The sequence below is a fragment of the Crassostrea angulata genome, chromosome 7, assembly GCF_025612915.1.
Source record: "Crassostrea angulata isolate pt1a10 chromosome 7, ASM2561291v2, whole genome shotgun sequence".
NCBI lineage: Eukaryota > Metazoa > Mollusca > Bivalvia > Ostreida > Ostreidae > Magallana > Magallana angulata.
In genome coordinates, this window is record NC_069117.1 from 56,999,681 (window position 1) to 57,024,134 (window position 24,454).

General features: G+C 34.6%; 2 protein-coding genes across 2 annotated transcripts in view; one reads left to right on the forward strand and one right to left on the reverse strand.

Moving 5' to 3' along the window:
• LOC128191409 (uncharacterized) overlaps positions 1-7,165 on the reverse strand; it is a 32,589-nt gene extending 25,424 nt beyond the window's left edge. The window contains exons 1-12 of the mRNA XM_052863468.1: positions 7,154-7,165; positions 6,755-6,824; positions 6,532-6,591; positions 6,058-6,101; positions 5,719-5,876; positions 4,883-4,924; positions 3,846-4,065; positions 2,997-3,086; positions 2,374-2,436; positions 2,152-2,270; positions 1,793-1,898; positions 1,500-1,676 (exon numbers count right to left, since the gene is read on the reverse strand). Coding sequence (XP_052719428.1) covers positions 1,500-1,676; positions 1,793-1,898; positions 2,152-2,270; positions 2,374-2,436; positions 2,997-3,086; positions 3,846-4,065; positions 4,883-4,924; positions 5,719-5,876; positions 6,058-6,101; positions 6,532-6,591; positions 6,755-6,824; positions 7,154-7,165 — 1,161 coding nt within the window. The remainder of the gene's footprint in view (positions 1-1,499; positions 1,677-1,792; positions 1,899-2,151; positions 2,271-2,373; positions 2,437-2,996; positions 3,087-3,845; positions 4,066-4,882; positions 4,925-5,718; positions 5,877-6,057; positions 6,102-6,531; positions 6,592-6,754; positions 6,825-7,153) is intronic.
• A 3,604-nt stretch (positions 7,166-10,769) lies between these two features.
• LOC128155862 (glutathione hydrolase 1 proenzyme-like) lies at positions 10,770-24,305 on the forward strand. Its single transcript, XM_052817740.1, has 15 exons — positions 10,770-10,842; positions 12,893-13,025; positions 13,789-13,891; positions 14,039-14,190; positions 14,440-14,563; positions 14,887-14,954; positions 15,076-15,149; positions 15,238-15,437; positions 15,616-15,706; positions 15,942-16,063; positions 16,965-17,056; positions 17,154-17,315; positions 17,542-17,656; positions 18,442-18,679; positions 22,045-24,305. Exons 1-15 carry the CDS (start codon positions 10,803-10,805, stop codon positions 22,203-22,205), a joined length of 1,875 nt encoding a protein of 624 aa, XP_052673700.1. The 5' UTR covers positions 10,770-10,802; the 3' UTR covers positions 22,206-24,305.
• The last annotated feature ends 149 nt before the right edge of the window (positions 24,306-24,454 follow it).

Genomic DNA, 24,454 nt, shown 5'->3' on the forward strand with positions numbered 1-24,454 from the left:
ATCTTTTCTGGCCTAATTGTTTTTAAGAAGAAGATTTTTAAAGATTTTCTCTATATATTCCTATGAAAAAATTCATCCCCCTATTGTGGCCCCACCCTACCCCTGGGGACCATGATTTGAATGAACTTGAATCTACACTATCTAAGGATGCTTCCACTCAAATTTGAGCTTTCCTGGCCTAATAGTTTTTGAGAAGAAGATTTTTAAAGATTTTCTCTATATATTCCTATGTAAAAATTCATCCCCCTATTGTGGCCCCACCCTACCCCTGGGGACCATGATTTGAACGAACTTGAATCTACACTATCTGAGGATGCTTCCACTCAAATTTGAGCTTTCCTGGCCTAATAGTTTTTGAGAAGAAGATTTTTAAAGATTTTCTCTATATATTCCTATGTAAAAATTCATCCCCCTATTGTGGCCCCACCCTACCCCCGGGAACCATGATTTGAACGAACTTGAATCTACACTACCTGTGGATGCTCCCATTTTAATTTGAGCTTTTGTGGCCCAATAGTTTTTGAAAAGAAGATTTTTAAAGATTTTCTCTATATATTCCTATGTAAAACTTTATCCTCCAATTGTGGCCCCACCCTACCCCCAGGGACCATGATTTGAACAAACTTGAATCTACACTACCTGTGGATGCTTCCACTCAAATTTGAGCTTTCCTGGCCTAATAGTTTTTGAGAAGAAGATTTTTAAAGATTTTCTCTATATATTCCTATGTAAAAATTCATCTCCCTATTGTGGCCCCACCCTACCCCCGGGGACCATGATTTGAACGAACTTGAATCTACACTACCTGTGGATGCTCCCATTTTAATTTGAGCTTTTGTGGCCCAATAGTTTTTGAAAAGAAGATTTTTAAAGATTTTCTCTATATATTCCTATGTAAAACTTTATCCCCCAATTGTGGCCCCACCCTACCCCCAGGGACCATGATTTGAACAAACTTGAATCTACACTACCTGTGGATGCTTCCATTTTAATTTGAGCTTTCCTGGCCCAATAGTTTTTGAGAAGAAGATTTTTAAAGATTTTCTCTATATATTCCTATGTAAAAATTCATCCCCCTATTGTGGCCCCACCCTAACCCCGGGGACCATGATTTGAACAAACTTGAATCTACACTACCTAAGGATGCCTCCACACAAGTTTTAGCTTTTCAGGCCAAATAGTTTTTGAGAAGAAGATTTTTAAAAAATACCAACAAATTTTCAATAATTCTCAATTATCTCCCCTTTAAAGAGGGCGTGGCCCTTCATTTGAACAAACTTGAATCCCCTTCACCTAGTGGTGCTTTGTGCCAAATTTGGTTGAAATCTGCCCAGTGGTTCTTGAGAAGAAGATGAAAATGTGAAAAGTTAACGACAACGACGACGACAAACAACGGACAAATTGTGATCAGAAAAGCTCACTTGAGCCTTTGGCTCAGGTGAGCTAAAAACATTACAAATCATATAAACAAAATTCTGAGCTCCACTTTTGAAATCTACCTTTAACTTCACTCCCCCATCATCTGCCAAGTCATCTGTGAGGATGGTTTTCATCTCAATGTTGTTTTGGAAGGCACAGCTGACATGGAACGCTGTTTTACAGGCCTTTACAGAGCACTGGATGCAGGCCCCACACCGCTCCTTACACAGACAGCAGATCAGAGACCAGCGGCTCGCCTGTCAAACAAAACAAAGTGTGTCAGCACCATAGCCATCAGATACTCCATTAGCTTACTTTACTGGGATTAGTTCTAGTTCATGATAATCGTTTAGGAATCAGACTTGGGCCTTACTGGGATCTGAGATATCTTGGTGATGGGCTCCATCTTCTCCACACACCCAATGCTGACCTCAGGAATCCACAAGGCACAGTTCACATGAGCCCACTTTGTACCACTCCTACATAAATTAAATCACTCATAAAGCCTAGGATCTATATAACAATTGCTTGAAAAAGTATACTGTATTATTGTATTGCCTATATTATAAACTACCAAATCTTCCTTTACCGGTAATATACATCATAGAGTGAACTTTGTAAATCATTCTCCTTCAAATTATTTCAAATAATTGTTAAAAAATGGAATGTATCATGTCTGTGAAATATATTTGATTATGTACTTGCTTTATCTGCAATTCTGTTATGAATTACCTGGTGCTTTTCATGGCTCCCCCAGTTTTGGGACAGAGGATACATGTAGGTTTAATTCCTAACGCACACGTTCTACAAAGCCAACTCCCCTCTGGAATCTTCTGAATACCATAACAGGCCTACAGAACCAAGCATCACATTAAATCTTATACCACTGTTTGATGCAGATGTGTTAGTGAAAATTATAGTATGAGGCATTGTTATTATTCACTATATAATTACCTGATGTACACAAATGTCACAGCCATCACAGAACACCATTTCATTGCACTCCTCACTCTCAGGCTGAAACAAAGAAGCAGAGCTTGTTATCAAGAGTATGTGAAGCCAGTATAAGGCACAACTCTCAAGCAAAATTTGACCATTTTCCACCTAACATCCTACACAAAACAATATATTTATTCAAAACAATATTAGCTAATGATATCACATTATGGCTCAATACTTTGCATAGATTATTCAAATAATTGTTATTTTTTTCTACCTTAAAAACAAAATTTATTTAGCAAATGAAGAACTTTAAGACGAAAATTCCTTATTGAAGGAATTCAGAAACTTTCACCTTGAAGACACTATAAATACAGTCAAACTTTGATGTCTTGAACTAGATGGGACTGTTCAAAACTTCGAGATATCATAGTATTCAAGATATTGAGGGTAAAATACTTTAAAAATAAGTGTCTGGGACTTATAAATCAATATTCATTGTATTTGAGAAATCAGTGTTCAAGATATTGATAACTGAATGGCAATGGTGACATCTTCAAACAATGGATTTCACTAACAAATCAAACCACAAACAATCAACACTACAGTTATCTCCCTTTACCAGTATTTGTACTCACTGAGGCACATACAGCACAGACAATGTCCTCGTCGTATTCAATCCCCAGACCCTCCTCCGTCTTCATCTTGACCTGCATTACTTCGTGGCACTGAATAACATACAAAATATGTACATAAGTTTGAAATTTTTTCATTAACATCTCTTTCTGTCACAATTCATCGATTTTTCAATGGCCTATATGCTATACAAAAATATCAGTAAGTTAGTAATTACTGTCAAAATTTCTCAATGATAAAGTTTTAATATATCTCATGTACCACAATATCTCATGAAAAACATACACCTTTTTTCAGCCAAAATTTGATCAAAAGTGGGGGATGCGTGTTATGCATAGGAACAACAAAATTTAACCCCATTTTTTCTGGTCGTGATTCTGGATCGATCATTTGTACGACTTTATAATGACAAAATACGACATACATACGTTTCTTCACAATTTTTATTTGACAACAATAAAAGAATTTGACAATAATTATTCAATTAAATGATATTTTTTTCTGTTGTTTTCATTTAGATCTGCAAATAATTTTGTTTTTCAGCAGTTTGATTACATTATTACCTCACACTATCAATGACATTTCAAAAATCTCAATTGAAAATATCTTCATTTTTTGGTGCAATATACATCGGAACAGCAGTTTTTCAGCATTACTTCCAACTTTGGGGGTGCATATCAAACACGAGTGTGTGTTAAACAAAGCTTTATGGTAAGCGTATTTTACTATATTTTACCATTAGTGATTTATATACATTTATATATAGTGAATAGTGATTAGTGAAATTAGTGATTTTACCATCATTATAGCAATTAACTAGAATTTTAAACTGATTAATAAGTTTTAGATACCTGAGCCTCGAATGCTTCGATGACTTGCTCCATCACCCACTCATCTATCAGAATCTCTGACGTCTCCTCTCTCTTTTCATTGACAAGGTTTAACCAGCAGACGTCTATGTCGTCTAGATCGTATCGAATCACCTGGTCTGCCAACTGTTGCATGCCTGTCAACTCGTGAATTCCTTGTTGGAAGGTTTCATCCTTTGATCCATGGAGATATTTCCTGGGACTGTAAATGCAGAAATAACTCAATATTATCACTTAAAAAAAATTCATACATGCAAACTTTCTAAAAGCTGATAAAAACTGTATCACAAAGAATGTTCCTGAATCATAATGACCCTTTAACACATATACTGTAAAACAGGTAAAAAAATAAATAAAAGGAACCAAAAAATAAATTTACAAAGTTGCTAAAAAAAATCATTTTCTTTGTTAAATATTTAGTATTGCTATTACTTTCATGACCATTTGTGATTGGTTTAAAAACGGTCTGCATGACAGAATAAAACACTTATCAGATGTACACTATGTATATAATGTGAGTCAAAACAAACTGTAAACAAACCAGTAACAACAGACTTAAAAATTAGACCAGTTTGCATAAAATATGCCCACTGTGGGTAAAAATTCCTGGTTACAGTTTTTTTTCCTTTGCATTCAGTACTACAGTACCAATCAGACCCAACCTAACAGAAATAAACCCCAACTAAACCCTGTGTTAACTAGAGCAGACCCAGAGTAAACCCCAAGTCAACCCAGAGGGTAAACCCTGATCAGAAGTTGACCCCTGAGGCAGACCCTACATAAGTATTTGGAATATACAAGGAGTGGGTATTACAGACAGTAAGATAATTATATAAAAGACAGGTCTGCTTTATATTTCAATGTTTAAAGAGGACCCCAATAGCAAACCATGAGTAAACCCAAACTAGACACAAATTAGTAAACCTAGAAAGTAAACCAGTGGTTTAGTTGGGGTTTACTCTGGTGTTAAGTTGGGTCTGATCGGTACTGTAAGCTATGTGTTGGTAGAGATGTCTTACATTTTGAAGTCTCCTCCAGCTCTGTCTTTATGCTTGACCTCTCTGAAAATCAATATTCATATCCATTTAATAAGCTATTTATAACAAGAAAACAACTTTTTCCTACATATAAAATCTAGTAAGGATATAAAAATTGTTAAATAATATTTATCAAAGAACTGTAACTCCTGTTTTGAAAAACTCTTGTTCTACAAAAAAAATTAAGTGCCCAGACATGACCAATATTTGCACTCTATTTTGATCAAGCATGGATAGAGCAAACTATTTTTGGGTCCTTAGCAAAATTCTTAACAATAGTATTCCTTTTAAACATTCATGGTTATGTTGAAGTCTAACAGAACAAAATAATGGATAAGGTGACCATAAGTTTTGTCCCAAAGAAGTAAAGAATAAAAAAATTACCTTTATTCTAAAATTCATTAAAGTTTCTTTTTGGAAAAAATATCGAATTGATATAAATTTATATCCATTTAATGCAATTTTTATCTACAAACCATAAATCTTGCTCTCCAAGGAGTGAAGCAGAGGTTTCAATTTGACTAAAAGTCTTAAAAATAAAATACTTAACTTTATAATTTGCCATCTACATTTGTTCACATTCATACAAAAATAACCATTTACAATTGTTCATTACGGATTAAGGAAAGTAATTATGACTATGAATTAAATGAGTTTCACAGTACAGACTCTTATAAAAGAAGGATGCAGGGAGTACAATGCCCAATACACTCAGTTTGAAGAATGTCTTGTTAGTTTGTACCCCCTTACCGAACTCTCTGTTACTTTGTACCCCCTCACTGTATTCTGTGTTACTTTGTACCCCTGGCAGTACTCACTTGATGTTTGGGTCATTAGTACTCTCCTCATTGACAGGGACCTGGACCCCCTTCTCCCAGTCCTGTCTCCACGGGTCAGCAATTAGTAGGTAGTCCTCAGCATCCAGTTGTTCTGTGTCTGCCATCTTCATAGCACTGATCAAATCCTTGCGGAACAGCTGCAAAACAAAATTTTCTCTGGTTACAATATTTTGTATATAACTGGTGACGATTTCAACAAACAAAATTTAATGCCGACTTTTGTGGCACTTATTCTTGCATATCAGTTGGGTAACAAAAACCTCAATTGTTACAATGACTTGTGATTATCAGAGAATGAATTGCGGACTACAAGCTTACCTCTGCTGGTTTGTTATGGGAGGATGAAGGACTTCTCAATCCACCTTTAATAATAATTTGAACAACAAATCAGTTCAACAGAATTTGGTCAACCAGAAAAGGCATTATGATACAAAGTAAATATATCACTGATGCACATGACATTTGAACTTTAAAAAAAAGATACATACAAAGAGAAATTCTACAACAAAGAGAGACAACTCAAATTTTCATATACTTGAATGACATCACTACAAATTATTGATTTATTTTGAAGGACTATTTATGAAAGAAATTATAAATACAACGTCTAAATATCTGATTAAATTAAAGTAATGCTTAATTGATTTCAAACAAAAAACAAAGAACCTTTCTTAACCTGTTCAGAAAATGGTCCAAATCTCATCATATCAAAATCCTTTGAACCAAATATTTTGATCACGTATCATTTCCTTAATTTAATAATAAATATTTTAAACACCACACCATCATTACCAATGTCCATTTCTTCTTCCTCTTGTTCTTGTCTTGGTCGCTTATTCTTTCTTTCCATTTCTGTGAAATTCATTAAGAATACATAGAGTACTTTGACAAAAAAATAAAGCAACTAAAATTTTTAGAGCATTAAACTTAAGAAACCGTTACCACCAACGATGAGAGCTTAATAGTAATGTTGTAAGATATTTAGCACCATATGAGCATTATTTAGTCTACTTACCTTCTCCCTCCTCCCTGAAAGGTCTCTTACTTTTATTTGGAGGCATGGTGGATAACTGGTAGGAAGGAAGCTGAAATTAAAAAAAAAAGAAAAGTTATTTTAAAAAGTACGCCAATCTCACTTCTAATAATTAAGCAGCAAGAGAAAAAAAAATCTTCAATGCGAGTATTAGATCAATTTTTAAGGTAATTTATTTTCAACTCTTAAACTAGTAACTACCTGTGTATCTCTGTTATCAGTTCTACACACATTCATGACAAATATACATTTTTTATTTTGTTTTAATTTTTGTTAAAGGGGGAGGGGGGGGCTGTAAATAAGTGTAATCTTCAGCACTTCCTACTATATCTTATTTAGCACTTTAGCTTTAAAAGAACAAATAACGACTACTGTGCTTACTTTTAAAGCCATATCTGTACTAAACTAATTAGCATGATCCAGTACCATGTGTAAGCCTTCAGACTTTGATATCTTCTGGCGATGATACTCAACTCGAAGTCCAGTACTTCTTTGACCAATAGTTTATTAACAATCATGATCATATAGTTAGAATTACATCAACTAAAAGCAGCCCAAATCAAAAGTCTCAGAATCTCTATAAGCGGAATCTATCTATATGCGGGATCTATATATAAGCGGATTCTCTAAATCTGTTCAACATCATTTCACATGGGTATATATAACATTTTACTTATGATGGACAGTTCTGACTAGTTCGGCCCATTTACGACGATCATGAGTGAACATTTAGTGTTCAAAATTAAGATTAATATTTTATTCCTAAATAAAGTAACAAAACCATCAAAACTGCCAATCAAAGAGTCTGGATGCAGGATGTGAGTCTCCGAGTCCTGGGTCTCCGAGTCCCCCACCTAGTATGAGGCATCACTTACTCATAATACGTTCATTCATACACGGCATAAAAGGTTACAAAGGTTAATATATAGAATACACAATACATGAGTCACTATAGAGTACTAGAGCTATCGTTGCAGACACAGAATCACCAAATATGACACTTGTTTTTAAACTCTAAATTTGGATATTATTATGCCCGTATTATTCGCCTCGTTTTATAACATCATTTAGGAATACTACGCAGTGCTACAAGATTCACAGAGTTCATTCTGTTAATTATCCTTAGCACCATTCAGTGCGCAGCACCTAGGTACACTCAAATATCATAGTGACCATTATTTAATACTAACAATTTAAGGTCATAGCATGGCTATCTGTTTACACATGTGAACTAGAAATGTTTTAAATCGAGGAAATTCGGCCCGTCGTGGTAATGGTATAAATTTATCAAAAAACGCGTTATATGGTGATACCTTTCACTGAAAAATATTTAAGTTAATAAATGGCAATATTCGATTAAACGCTCATCGCATTGCGTCTTTAACAGCGAACCAAATACTTAGCGCCATAACCTAAAATGGCGAGTAAACAAAATGCTGAGATCCAATAATAGCGAAATGGTTTCACAAATCCATTGACTTGTTGATTGAAAACGATGAAAGTTCAAAATACCTTTATCCCCTCCTACTTTTGACTGTATATTAATTCAGGGTGTGTTGTTATTTAACAAATCCACGAGATGACATTTCCACTGCTACATCTTTGGCGCTCTATCATGGCTGAATTACTTGAAAAAGTAGGTCAATGAAGTCTCGCGATAATTGTAAGCGATGAGGCGCGCTCGATTTCGAAATAGGCCTTTTTAACGTTATGGTCATACATGACGAAATATTTCTCATATGTCAGCTCAACGACATAAAAAGATCAGCATTTGTGGAATATGTGTAAATGGAAGCAGAGGCATAAATTACGTCTTTGTTAGAAGTAATAACATTTTAGTGAGTGTTTTTGTGTGGTGTGTGTGTGTGGGGGGGGGGGGGGGGGATTGGTTGCTACGAGAAAAAGTTGATGCCACGTGCTACATGCCCCCCCCCCCCCTCCCCGCCCCCCCCCCCCCCCCCCGGATGCTACGTGCCTGATAGCAGCATGGATTCTGAGCCCGTTCATAGTGATTCGCGACTACAATAGTATCGTTATTATTGTAGGATCCTAAATCGACAAGTCCAAAAAATGTCAAACGTAAAAATCCTATTCCCGTACGGCGGAGGGGGGGGGGGGGTGTACCTAAACTTCTATTCTTAAAGTTATTTCTTTCATTTACCCTTTATTTTTTCAATGGACCAAAAAGTGGGGGGGGGGTCATTAGAAATTTAATTTCAAGTTCTATATGTTAATTTCAGAAAAAATGTCTTATGCGAAAATAAGTGTGTGTGTGTGCGGGGGGGGGGGGGGGGGGGGGCACCCCCTTGAAGCTCTATATCTAAGCATTTGTGTGCATTTCAATATCACCTGTTGTCATGCAACAAGATATTGCATTTGCACATTTAATACTTTTCTGGTGTAAAAGTAATTTTTTTTAACAGCGAATTTCAACGGGCTATAATTCTAGATTATTTGGCATAAAGGGCAAATATAACAATATGAACATCTTTTGAAGTAGCTGTCCCTTACTTTTTGGGGAGCTTAAAATGATATTGTAAATTGAAAAATTGGTTTTAAAAAAATATAGTACAATCTACCCCCCCCCCTTCCCCACACATGAACATGTTTTGAGCATGAAAAGGTTGTCTCTTGTCTGCCCCTTCCCCTATGCACTCTCAGAAACGGTCACGCTATGTGCCTGAACTTCACATGACCGTCCATCCATAAGAAACAGTTTTCATAAAACAGGTAATAAATTCACATACATGTATTGTCTTTGTTAAATTGCATAGATGTCAGATATTTATATCTGCATTTGATGGGTCTTCTAGGCGACAGGTTGCTTACAGCTGCTTGCCAGATGAATTTTTTTATTCTTATTTTAAACAGAGTCTTTACATGATATGTCACAATCGATTTATTTTTTAATATAGATTGTTCATATAGAATCATATACAATGCAGGAACACATGCATGTTGAAATGTTGAAAGAAATGTTAAAAATATATAAAATCTTTGCCAGAGAAAATTAACCTGTTTTGGACAAAAGTTCGAACGGCTACTAAGAGCTTATTTTCCAGTTTTAAAATTGTTCACTTGTCTGCTTGATGAAATGGAGATTTCCAATCAAATACCGGTAAGTGTGAATTTAACTGATACTGTTCGATATTCCTATATTCCTGGGCTTATTTTATCCATGTGGAAAATAACTAATTGGTTTTAATAATTTTCATGAAGGAAAAGACAAAACCATGGTCAATGGATTTGAGCTTAATCGATGTAATATGTGTGAAAAGATCCGTTACTAAATGTAACGAGCATAATCCTTCTATCTGGACGACACAGTGCGACAAAGGTATAAATTATATATATCATATTTTTTTCTTTCGAAATTACATAAAAGCAGAAAAGATGAAAGAGAAAAAATTCAACATAAGTTTCAGATAATCACTAACACGTAGCAACAAAGAGGGGGCAGGGGCTCTTCTTATTGTGAAAAAATAAGGTTGGTATGGGACACCTCAATATTGAGACGTACTTCCAATTTAACCCCCCCCCCCCCAAACCCCCCCCCAAAAAAACCAAAAAACAAAACCCAAAACAAACAAAAAACAAACACCCAATAAAATCTAGCATGATTTTATAAACTTCGAGCGTTAACTACGAATCTTTAACAAATGTTTAAGTCTTGAATTCGAATCCCGCTGTGGCTTTTATACTGTATATATCTACCTTTCCAAAAAATTAAAAATATATTTTTGGCAAAGAGAAGGTTGTATAAATCATCTATCCAGTCAAGATTTGACTTCGTTGGTTGTGATTGCAAGAAAAATTTAAAACCACGGATTCCTGGGGCACAAAATAGGCTAATCGTACAAAACCAAATTAAAACATGATTAAAATAGATTATTATTTTTTAAAAATAAATAACTAACGAAATGAATGAATGAACAATTTTGTGACTGCAAAAGTCGAATAACTTCTTACTCGACTTAACAAAGACCTAGATAATTTATACACCGGAAGTCGTCTAAAATCGGTGCAGAGGATGGAAGACGACAAACAAGATCAAATAAACACAAATGAAGGTATTTAAATCAATAGGGATTTTATGATATACGGTTTAAATTCATTTATAAGTTATGTTTGTTAATATTTATATCGATTCGGATTGTGCTTATACAAAGAATTACCGGACGCGGACACGTTTACTTTTCTTACGGTCGAAGTTCCCAAAATCAAGAGGGTCCAAATTTCGACGGTTTTCATCTTTTGTTTGGTAGCAAGTCGTTTCGGCCCCCGTATTCGGCCCTAGATATGTTTGGCCCTCGCGAGTTTCGGACCTTCGTCGGTTCGGCCTGATATAATAAATTGGTGTAGTTTTAATAAATGTGTTTGTTACTGGTTTTTTTTTTTAATGGAGTCGTCCCCCATTATCGACATCAAAGTTTCAATCAATTAAGATTATTTTCTGTACATGTGATCCTTGACTGCTTCACACCACCTTCCAAAAATTTCACAAAATTGTTCGATAATCTCACAGGACCCCACATTGTTTATAATGTATAAAACATCCTGTGTTAACATTTGTTTATATCTCTTTCGTTCTCACAAGAACAGAGTAATTTTGTATGCATACGATACTATGATAAACTAGCAATCAACTAGCCTAGTATTTATTAAAATGCACATCAAACAAGTTAGAAATTAATTTATGAATTTTCTCTAACCAAAAACAACAAATTTGTTAATCCACCATTACTATAAATTTAAATCATCGTAATACAAAAATAAAAACACTATGAAGAACCCTATGACAGTATCGTCTGCAAGAACCAAAGATTCATTAGTGAAAAACAAGTAATGTAGTGAAGATAAATTTAACCGACAAGACAATTTCATGCAATCGTCGAATTAAGGACCCAGTAATGGCTGCACCTGTAATTTTGCAGATGAATGTATACTTTGCATATTGAAATAACGAAATGTAAAAATGTTAATCAGCTTAAGTTAACACAGCAAGCTATGATTAATAATCATGATAAATGTCTTAGATTTCAAAATCATTGCTCATTTTATCTGTAAAGAAGACCTATTCATTAAGACTGTCGAAATATTGGCACATATTGATATATTTTTGTCATACATGCCAATTCTAAATTTTAAATTTCCCCTAAATTACACCCGAAGAATTGGTCTTCTTTCATACATAAAAATATTTAGTAATTGTTGGTAAATTATTGGAGGTTACTTAAAAATACTAATGGCATGCTTCATCTGTTTTGTACCACATTTTTGACAACCATGAGACATGTTCAGCTGATCATGCCTCTGATATTATAAGTGTAATATTTGAGGAAGAGGGACCACAATTAGGCTTGAACCAAGGACCCTTCAGTTTAAAAACCAATGCACTACTGACCTAGTTATATATTTTTCTCATAATAAAAAAAATATATCCTCTACCTAATAATACGGAAGGTACGCAATTTAGTTTTATTCAAAACTGTTACATCAGCTTGAATGTTTGTTGAAATCATCAGTAAAATTATTTTGCAATCATTTCCATCTTCTGATCTGTCCTTCAACACCTAAGCTTACAACCGATTCAACCAGAATGGTGCATTACATCTGTCATTAATAAAAATCACCCCTCAATCTGAATCAGCATCTACTGTCTTTCTTTATTTAAATAAATCCAAGATGGCGTCGATGTTTACCTTGTGTATTATTAGGTAAAAGGTATACATTTAATTTAAAACATCAGGTGCCTGTGCTATTGCTTGTAGGAGCATGGCAGTACTGAACCTATATACACATCCATCACATGTGCTTAAATTACATTAAAAAAAAAAATGAAGTTTAAAAATCAAAGTACGTTTTGGATTATGTTTGATAAGTCATTACAATTTTGAAAGTTTTATATGCTTGATGTTTGAAAAATATAAAAGTCTTTGTAAATGTACCTGCTATTAAATTGTGACAGATTTTGAATGAGACTGGGTTGTAAATGCTACTCTGATTTATTCTCAGTAAAGTTTGTTTTCATTTTACCCATGAATTATTAAAAATGTTTATAATCCTATCTAATATGTACATGTACAAGCAGATCTATGGAAGATCTTATTTATTTTTCAGCTGACATTACAAGATTAATAGCCAAAGACAAAACAGTGCTTGGCAAGGGAGGCCATGTTCTCAGTGATGGCCTTAAGAAAGGAGAAACATCACCCCTGCACAAAGAGAAATCTATCTCATCTGGGAAAGATATGTAAGCATGATAATTCATTTGATGCTTTGTTTGTCTGGTTATAATCAGCTAACTTCTCCTTTTGGAACAAGGGTTTGACAGTCATTGCTTGGAGGCTTCTTTGATTGACTTTGTGAAGAGTAATAAAGCAATTGAAGAGGTTGTTGCTTTTCAAAAATATAGGATTAAGATCAAATATTTGTATGAATATACATGTAGATACCATAATTGCTGGTACATCACAAGAAATTCACAACAAGAAGACACTTATTCCATTCTCTTCAGTAATAAGGGACATTTGTAAGATAAAAAAGAAGTTTGTCGGTGAAAAAGACATTTAATTTTCTTTTTCTGCCAATGAATGGAAATTACCCCAAATTGATTTCTGTCAGACCCTGATGTCAAAACCATAAGAATAAGAACTGATTTTAATTAGACTGTCAAAACAGTAGCTTCATGAATTTGTTAGTGTTATCACACACAGACAGCTGGATCTGGATTCTGCTAGTAGAGAGTAAATTTAAATATGTAAATGATTTAATATGATAAAATATTATTATTGTCTCTTTGTACTGTTTTACCTTAATTATGCAGTAATTCTTAAGTATTAAAGTAAAAAATGAAAGTGACAGTTGCAATTGATACCATTAATGTATTCATTTTATATTTATCCTGGTAATACTTTTAATGTCCATGTAAAGATATCAATGCACAATGTCAAGAAAACCCAGTTACCAACTAGTTTAGAACTGTTCTTTAGTCTTCATATGGTTTCACATTGTAGTGCTCATTCTCGTGGACTCAAAATCATCATTGGATCCTCCGTGATTTTTGCTGCTGTGATTACGCTGGCATTAGTTCTCTTCATTTACCTCGGTAAACCTCAGGTATGGATATGGATGGGTCTGGGTTACTTACATTTTGTAATGAATGAAATGTTTACTCCAAAAAGTTCATGATTTATAACCTGTTTTTACAAAGATAAAGATGGTGTTTTTCAAAGAAACTGGGATAAAGATGCATTGATTATGTAGGTTGGTGCATCAGGAGCTGTAGCGTCAGATGTCGGGGTCTGCTCTGATCTTGGGCTGTCTGTGCTAGAGAGAGGAGGAAATGCAGTTGATGCCACGGTTACAACACTTCTCTGTACAGGGCTGGTCAACCCCCACAAGTCTGGAATTGGGGGGTAGGCATATTTGTTTTTGTATTTTGTTAATTAAGCAGTACATAGAGTTTGTTACCTAACTTTCCTCCAAGGATTTGCATCAATGAACTCTATTTTTATTATTACATATACATAGATTGATAAAATATGTGTAACTTCATAAGGGAAAAACTTTATTATGAAGATATATGCATCCAGGAACATAGTTTAGAATAAGAGAAGACATGAAATTGGAACATAAGTAAGCCATTTAAATATTTTTATTGTTAGAGGTGGGATTATGCTGGTTCATGATCACAAGACAAAGAAAAGTGAAGTTATAGATTTTATGGAGACGGCAACCTCTGCAGCTGACCCAGATTTCTTCAAAGGAGACAGATCTTTGCTTGAAAAGGTAAGCAGTGGGCAAATCTTTGTTCATGTAATATTTAGTGAAACTTAGAAGTCATTTAGTGTTTTGTCATGGAAACAAATTAAGAAACGGACAGATATTAAATTTTGAATGAAATCTATCATGGAGAGAATTACATCTCAGAAGCACATTTATCACATTTTTACCTTTATATCACTATATAATGATTTTACAATGATTTTATGTCTAGTTATCATTCTAATGTGTATAGATAGAAAACAAACAACTTGTTGGATGAAATCACTTTCTCATTAAAAATTTTGTAAAGCCCTACATGTGTATCTAAAATGAATCCTCTTTTATAGGGGGTACTTTCTGTTGGCATACCAGGAGAGTTAAAAGGTTTGGAAGCTGCTCATCAAAAGTATGGAAAGTAAGTCAAGTTCTGTCAGTAACCAGCTCAGTTTTTTTCTAAGAGATTCAACAGTTTTGTTCCTAGTTATCAATTGAATTTGTGTATGAAGTGTAACACTGTGCACACTGATGTTTTTAAGGTTGCCATGGAGCTCTTTAGTTGACCCAGTTACTTCACTGGCTCGAGGAGGATTCAGTGTCACAAAGTCTATGGGTAGGTCGGAGTGAAATTGCATATTTGATTTCTGTGGAACAGAGTTTTACTGGGAATTTAGTATTAAGTAGATTTCTTTGGCATTTAGATGATCTGTTTAAAAGTGGGAAACTGAAGACCAGTGATCTTAGTCCTCATCTTCAGAAATACTTTGTGAAAGACGGCAGTTTTGTGAAGCTCGGGATGAAAATTATTCGCATTGATTTGGCTGATATCTTACAAGAGATTTCAGAAAAGGGTTCCTTGGCTCTATACAATGGAAAATACACCAGTGAAATCACAGATGTAGTAAGTGTCTACAAAACTGTGCTTTGAATGAGATTCTATTTCTTCATTGGATATCACTGTTGCTTTTATTCTACAGCTAATTTCACTGTTTATCAATGACTGTTTATTTTATTTCTTTAGCTGATACATATTACTTTTTATCAATAGCTGTTGATTCCAATTCTTCAATTTTTTACAGCTTATATCTGGGGTCACCCAATGGATGACAGCGGCCGACCTTAAACAGTATGAAGTCAAGTACAGGGATGTCGTCCAGACCACATATCATGGTATGATCTGGTACATTGAGTGATAGGCTATATTTGATCTATTACACACATTTGAAGCAATTCACTATCCATCTATTATAAACATTTAAAGTGATGAATTATTCACCTGATAAAGACATTTTCAGTGATACAGTATTTATATCTTACTAACGTTTGAAGAAATACAGTATTCTATTCTATTACATGTACAAACGTTTGGGATAATATTGTATTGTACATTTGTGTTCTATTACAGAGACTACTGTGATGACAGTACCGGCTCCTGCTGCCGGCCCCTCTGTCCTGTCTGCTCTCAATATGCTTGAAGGTTACTCACTGACCCAGAACAACCCCGAGACAGTTCACAGGATGTTAGAGGTAAGTCACTGACCCAGAACAACCGTAAGACAGTTCATAGGATGATAGAGGTAAGTCACTGACCCAGAACAACCCCGAGACAGTTCACAGGATGATTGAGATAAATCACTGACCTAGAACATCCCCGAGACAGTTCACAGGATGTTAGAGGTAAGTCACTGACCCAGAACAACCCCAAGACAGTTCACAGGATGTTAGAGGTAAGTCACTGACCCAGAACAACCGTAAGACAGTTCATAGGATGATAGAGGTAAGTCACTGACCTAGAACATCCCCGAGACAGTTCACAGGATGTTAGAGGTAAGTCACTGACCCAGAACAACCCCAAGACAGTTCACAGGATGTTAGAGGTAAGTCACTGACCCAGAACAACCGTAAGACAGTTCATAGGATGATAGAGGTAAGTCACTGACCCAGAACAACCCTGAGACAGTTCATAGGATGATACAAGTAGGTCACTGACCAAAAACAACCCCAAGACAGTTCACAGAATGATAGAGGTAAGTCACTGACCTAGAACATCCCCGAGACAGTTCACAGGATGTTAGAGGTAAGTCACTGACCCAGAACAACCGTGAGACAGTTCATAGGATGATAGAGGTAAGTCACTGACCCAGAACAACCCTGAGACAGTTCATAGGATGATACAAGTAGGTCACTGACCAAAAACAACCCCAAGACAGTTCACAGAATGATAGAGGTAAGTCACTGACCCAGAACATCCCAGAGAAAGTTCATTGAATAGTGTTTGTAAGTCACAGAAGAAGACCCCCAAACTGAACCTGTCAAAGTTGTTGTATTAGTTACATGTGCAAAGCTTTTAGCGCATGTTATCAATACTGCCATTTGTATTATACACATTACATCATTTGTATTTTGAAATAACTTTATTGTATTGTAGGCTTTTAAGTTTGCCAGTGCCCAGCAGCAACTGTTAGGAGATCCAGACTTCAGTAAGGAGAAGGTGAAAAATGTCACTCAGACCATGCTAGAGTAAGTCTTATCTTCTGTAATGTAATTTGAAGGTCATAGTATCTACTAACAACCATAAAAGGTTATTGATAATTGGTGTTTTAAATTTTTTCTTCAGTAAAACAGTGGCTGCTAAACACCAAAACCAGACGACCAACTTGACTCACCCTGACCCAGGTTTCTATGGTGGCCTTGGAGTGACCTTGTCTGGTGCTGCTGAGGGTGGAGCCAGCCACATCTCTGTCGTGGACGCCCAGGAACTCATGGTCTCTGTTACCTCGTAAGTTATACTGCTCAAATGTTGAAAGATTAGGTGAATATGTAAACCACATTTACTGGTATTGATCATTCATGGGTTCAAAAGATTCTCTCTTTCAAATGAAATTTTGATGGTTACCCATATAACTGGTTTTTATTTGTGGATGAATATTTTGCCTTTCCATTCCAAAATAGTTATATTTTGATATTTGTGACTATGGATTTAAAGCCATCTTTGATTTTTGAAGGTCTCTAAATTCCTGGTTTGGGTCTGGAGTAATGACAAAGTCAGGGATCATTCTGAATAACCAGCTGGCAAACTTCCAGGTGCCCGACTCATCCGGTGGCACCTTGAGTACCCAGGTAAGAACCACTCAATTCTCTCTCCATACCAAGATGAAATTTATTCTGAGTTCTTTTATCAGTCATCCTGATAAAATAAAGAAGCAAAAGATAACAACAACATCTAATATTATTTCTTGTATACTTTTTACAACTCATGTCTACATTTCCTATATCAAATTCACAAAGATTAACTCTGTAAGAGCATCCATTTTATAGCCTAAAGTAGTCAGAGTTTTGCTGTAATCAGTTTGTAAAATTGAATTTAATTAAAGCATGTACATAATGATTTAATACAAGTGTCATCCTATGTCATTGATAACCCTCTTTGTTTACCCCACCCCTAGCTGAACTATATTGCTATGTCTTTGATTGTTAATTCCATTTGTTTTACCCCACCCCTAGCTGAACTATATTGCTATGTCTTTGATAACTCTCTTTGTTTACCCCACCCCTAGCTGAACTATATTGCTATGTCTTTGATAACTCTCTTTGTTTACCCCACCCCTAGCTGAACTATATTGCTATGTCTTTGATTGTTAATTCCTTTTGTTTTACCCCACCCCTAGCTGAATTATATTGCTATGTCTTTGATTGTTAATTCCATTTGTTTTACCCCACCCCTAGCTGAACTATATTGCTATGTCTTTGATTGTTACGGTAATTGCATTTGTTTTACCCCACCCCTAGCTGAACTACATTGCTATGTCATTGATTGTTAATCCCATTTGTTTTACCCCACCCCTAGCTGAGCTACATTGCTATGTCTTTGATTGTTAATCCCATTTGTTTTACCCCACCCCTAGCTGAACTACATCGCTCCAGGGAAACGCCCTCTGTGCAGCATGGCTCCCTCCATCGTTGTTAACACCAAGGTGTCATGTGCGCAGCGACTGAATCTCGGAGCTACAGACGGAGAGTCCATTCCATCAGCCGTGGTTCAGACCGCTCTCAATGTTCTCTCCTACAACATGAACCTCACAGTGGCTGTTCAAGCCCCACGGGTCAGGGTCAGCCTCTCTCCAAAGAAGGTCGTCTATGAAGGTCAGTAGATAATGTGTCTGTCCAAAGTCATTGTTATGTCAGAAACTAAAGCATGCAGTGTACATGTATGATAAAATTTTATATGCATTTTTGTGGATTGATTACTTCATCTGTACAGATATGGATGTACTAATTCATAAGTTTATATACTAAAAGGACATGGAATACCAGAAACATTTGATAATAAACATACTTTAGTCATTAAAATACAAAAGTATTTGAAATCATTGGTATCAGCTGATTTATTACAACTTGTACGGTACATCCATAAGATTATTTGCATGCAGTTGATCAAGGAATTAAGGCTAACAATCATTTTCATTTATAATTTACGAGTACCGTATTTTTCGGAAATTAGGTCAATACTTTTTTTTCCTGACACGTGGACCTCGCCCTATTCATCGCTTCGCCCAATTTATGTTTTTTTTTTTGGTTGGAAAATTTGATATGAAATTTTGCAAAAATTTATGCAACCCTCCAATAAAATCATGAGTGTTTACTATAATTCTGCTTGAATTTCTGTGTGAAAATCGTATGGATTTTAATCAATATACTGTAGTAATTTATCATTTAAACAAAATTAAATGTAAACAGATTTATTTCTTCTTACATTTCTTACTTAGATCACTGACTGAATCATCTTTCGATCATTATTATATGCTGTCATGCATTTTGATCGTGTGCTTACGATAAACAGGAAATCGATTTCGCGTGGTAAAAGTAAATTGAGAACCGTACAAAGGGTAATTACGGGGGAAAATATCTTCGGGTAGAAATGAAAAAAAAAAACAATTTGTTTTCATACTAGTAATAGAATACACGAACAAGTTTTTTTTCTGTATATTAAACATAAAACTTTCGATGAAATTTTAGCCAGGTGTCTCTGAAATCAGCGCTTACTTTGTTTATACACAGTTGAACTCTTGGCACGTGTTACTCATGCCCGCAGGCTTCAATAAGATCAGAGGTTAACTCGTGTGTATATACACAGTAAAAAGTCACATAGAGACACAGGGTGGCATGTGCTACTGTAGTCATGCCTCCAGGCTAGGTTACTATCCCCCTGTTAACACCAGTTTGTACACATGGCAGGAAAGTAATAAATTAAAGTACTGAGAGTATTGAAAGACGGGGTCTTGCAAGTGTCCTGGATTTCCTCGAATATGCTTCCAAAATTTATGAGTTTGAATTAGTTGTTACAATCTGTGTTAATTTGGCTTTTTTGCAATTGTCTGATACTTTGTCTAAATTTTACTCAATCCCGGCCTTCATAATTGTAGAAAATTGACACAACGGTATATTATGTAAAATAAGGCCACAAGGAAAAATTTTAAAAATTACTACTAACGGGAAAATCAAACAACTATATCAAAGTAGATAATTTTATTCAGAGGATTTATTCAATTTTGTAATCCAAGGGAAAATCCACAAGTCGGACGGTATCTGTAATAAAAGTTTTATGAAAACCCCGAAAACTCTAAAACTGCTGAATTAACAAACAAAGTGAACATTTGTATACCGATAACAAACACAGGCACCTGGCGTTAGAAATATTTTTTTACAATAAAATTCCAAGAACTTTGACAATACAAAGATTTGTCACGTCGCCATTTTGATTTTTAAGACCGACTTATCTGACATGATTTTCTTCATTTGGGATTTATGCAAAATTAATAGGTAAAAATAAATCCGTTCGCCACTTACTACTTTTTGTGTAAACTCGTGCATCACCTACATTACAATACAACCGTTCCTTTCATTAAAAATCATACTCCGAAAATCAGAGACATAAACAACAGAGATTATTATTAGCGTGTAAATGTTACGGGACCAACCTTACTTTGAGAACTACAAGTGCAACAGCAATCTTGTTTAAGTCATTGAATTGGAACCTGATAGTGAACATGAACATGAACCTGTAAATATTTTTAAGCATGTTTTGTTTATGAAATATTTACAGAAACTCTTTATTTAGTTTTTAAATTACTTTTTTAAAATTTATTGACTTTTAGCAAAGTAATGGTAATGCATTACTTTACTCATGTAATGGTAATGTAATGCATTACTTCAAGAAAATTAAGTAATGGTAATGGTAATTTAATGCCCTAATTCATGAAGTAATGATAATGTAATGCATTATTTTATAATGTAATTCACCCCAAGCCTGATTCCAACTATGCTGGAAAACATAAACAGTAACATTTAACTTGGTTCTTTAATCGATAAGATTGTATTTATTATATGATGTATAAGTCTTCCAAAATGTATAATCTATTATATATTTTGCTTACAATGCATTGTTTGAAATTTAAATTCAGTTTAATCAGCTAAAGAGCCAACGAACGAGAAGGCAAATTCAGACTTGTTTTTATTTTCTTTGTACAAAATTCCTTTAGAGACGATCGAACAGCAGTCATACCACAAGTAGACTTGAAGCCAATGAAACACCTATTTAATTTGTAAGACATTTGTGTATAACCCGTCCCGATTTTAACTTCTGCTTGCGCATGAAGTTTGGTAGTATTCAGGTGAAAGATTGTCAAAATAAAATTCACAACATTTCAAAAATGGCACATTGCGTTTGGGAACTTTAATTTCGATTCCACTATCAACCTCTTCTATTGATTAATGAGCTTGTACACCAACTGAATCGTCAACGGCGCTGTGCATTTAGTTACGTAACTCATTCTACATTTGAACCCGAGCAAGAATATTTTGATCAATGAAACTCCTTGTTTATTTTATACACAGAGGGCTTAAAAAGATTTAATGTGTGTTTTTATGATACATATTTACTAAAATGCATGAAAACTTTCTGCACTATTTTCTTACGCGTAGACTCAATTCATGTGTTCTACGCGTGCCATCCGCTTTGAGACTTCGGCTGACAGTAAACCAATAGACGGGGTCACGTGACCCCGTTTAAAAATGATCTTAAATTAAAACTGGCCATACTGAATTAATTGGTTTGAAAATTTTGATGCAATTTCAGACATTTTCTTACGATGTTTTCAAGAAATACATTTTATTTCTCTTTTGTTTAAAACTGTGAAATAAGATTAAAGGCCACGATATGATAACGTTATTGGTTTAAACCATTTATTCATTAGAACTAGCGGTAATTTTTCAACCAATTCTTCGAAGTCGACCTATTTAATATACTTTTTTGGCTAAAAACGGCCTCCTTCGCCCAATAAACTGTATCGACCTAATTTTCGAAAAATACGGGTATTTCAATTTTCAAAAGACAAAGAAAGATTTGACTTGATTTATCATTGAAATATATATCTAAAGTACGTGTATGTCATATCTTTAATCATTGGTTCATACATTTGAGTTTTAATATTTATATATTCCTGTCACAGAAAAATTCAGCAAAGAAGTTGTGGATAGTTTACAGGCCAGAGGACATCATCTTTTCAAATCTACAGCTCCCCTAAACTATGTACAGGGTGTGAAGAAAGTGAAGGACAATGTCGAGGCTTACTCTGACAAGAGAGATGGGGGCAGGGCGGCCCAGTTCTGATGGTCGTATAGTACTAACTGAGGGTGGAATAGTACTTAAATTGTGGTATAGTTGGTACATGTATTTACCGGTATGTCTCCTTGTCTGTCTCTATGTTAAGAATGACAATGAAGGTGGAACTGTGTGATAGCTAGAGAAAGTCAGTATGACTGTCGTACAGGTGTTGTTTAGTGTTACGTATGCCGAACTTAAGGTGGTATGGGACATATTGGGAAGAATTTCCGATCGAAATAAACAATAAAATCAAATATTATGTTATTAATCTTTTCTCTCACAAAACTGTTACCTAAAAGCGTACTGGCGTGCGACCAGTTCTCGCTGAGTACCATTTCTCGCCAGTACATTGTGACGTCATTTTATCAACACATAAAATTATAGACGAAAAATGACGTCACAATGTACTGGCGAGAAATGGTACTCGGCGAGAACTGGTCGCACACCAGTAGTGCAATGAGTTAGAGTGTTAACTACGAATCTGTTAGTTGTGAGTTTGAATCCTGCTGGGGCTTTTATAATTTTTACCTTTCTCAATTTTTAAAAACTTATTTTTAGTCAAATATGGTGAAATTTGAAAATACTGAAACAGTGATAGTATCTTCATTATTGTGTTTTTTTTATCCACATTCATATCGACTGGTGTCCCATACCACCTTAACTGTTATGTACAATTGGTCACTATTTTGTTTCGAGAGGGCAGGATGATCGTGGCCATTTTTAGACTATATTGATCTTCTAAAGAAGAAGAATTATGTTTAAAAATATAGAAAAAAGTTCAAATATTACTGATATAAAAAATGTAAGAAATTTTTCTATACATAAGAACAGCTTAAAAATTTATATCACTTTATTCATTAAAAAATTTTAAGAAATTTATTTCTATCTACCGGGTATTTATATCTAATTTATATCTCTTAGCTGATTGTAATCATTTTACATTTTGTGCAATGTGTTCAACAATAAACCTCTCTAGTGGTTTGTTTTGTTAATACCTGTAGCTGAACCTTTGAGATTATGGTACTGATCTGGAATTCTCATTTTTATGTTCTTTGTGAATGCAGTTACAGGTTGTGTAGTTCTATTTGTTTACAGGTGTATATTGTTTATTTCGCTTTCTCCATTGTTTTCTATAGTCTGTCCCAAGATATTAATGCACCACATTTTGATGTTTTTTGATAAAAATACACACCTGTGAATTGAAATTGATGAAAGGAAAAATTTTCATGATATCTTCATTGACTTATTATCATTTTCCACACGAAAAAATTCATAGGAAGGAAAAAAGATTTCTTACGGAGATTTATAATGGGGAATGTTTACATCTTTTTTTCCATTTGGAAGTCACCCAAAATACCTCACAATTTATCAATGTTATCCTCTGGGTACTTTCAGTCTCTTGCAATGGAAATAGACTTTTTATTTTTAGCCGTGTATTGAAACCTAACAAGATAGAGAGTACGTTTCAAAGGGGAAATCTTCAGATTTTTTCATACATTTTTTTTTTTAATGAACATTGTTTGAATCCAGAGGTATTGATAAATGTAGAACAATTTAAGAAAATGTGTAGCCCAAATATCTTGGGATAGACTATAGACAAACAAGTACCGGTAACAATTTCAGAGTAGCACCAGTTATCTTTATACAATATTTTGATATTCCATATGTGTATTAGTGGGCTTTTACATGGATATATTTATTCAAATTTAATAGAATTAAGTATGACATATTATGCCTACATTCCTGTTCAGATTCCAACATTCTGCAATGAATTGAATTAATGTTAGTGAGGCTGTGCTCTGAATTATATACATGGGGTATTTTCTCTTTATTGTTGTACCATTGGGAATCTTGTTCTTTCATTATATATCTTTATTGTCATGATTTTATGCTGCAATTTTTTTCATTATACATGTCTTTCTTTTGTGGTTTGTTTCATGTCTTGCATATCATTTTTTGGACATATTTGCTCCTAGAGTTATTCCCCTTTTTCTGCATTGTGATGAAGGATCTGTGGACCAGATATCATTTTATTTATTAACAAAGGAATTGAAATTTGTTATGATTTATATATACATGTAAGCAATAAATGTTAATATAAAATTGTGACTGTGTTGCATTTTATTGTGTCCCTTAAATGAATGAAAAACAATTTGACAAAGGAAACGGATCTTACATCCATCTCTCTCTCCTCTCTCTCCTCTCACTCTCTCTTCTCAGTAATTTCTATCCTAATTGTTATTTATAAAACAATT

What these genes read in the sequence shown, in the direction of transcription:
- LOC128155862 (XM_052817740.1), top strand. Translation starts at nt 10,803, where the DNA reads ATGGAAGACGACAAACAAGATCAAATAAACACAAATGAAG. An exon ending in GCTCATCAAAAGTATGGAAA is followed by an intron (nt 14,955 to 15,075) that starts GTAAGTCAAGTT and finishes GATGTTTTTAAG; the next exon opens with GTTGCCATGGAGCTCTTTAG. An exon ending in CCAGTGAAATCACAGATGTA is followed by an intron (nt 15,438 to 15,615) that starts GTAAGTGTCTAC and finishes AATTTTTTACAG; the next exon opens with CTTATATCTGGGGTCACCCA.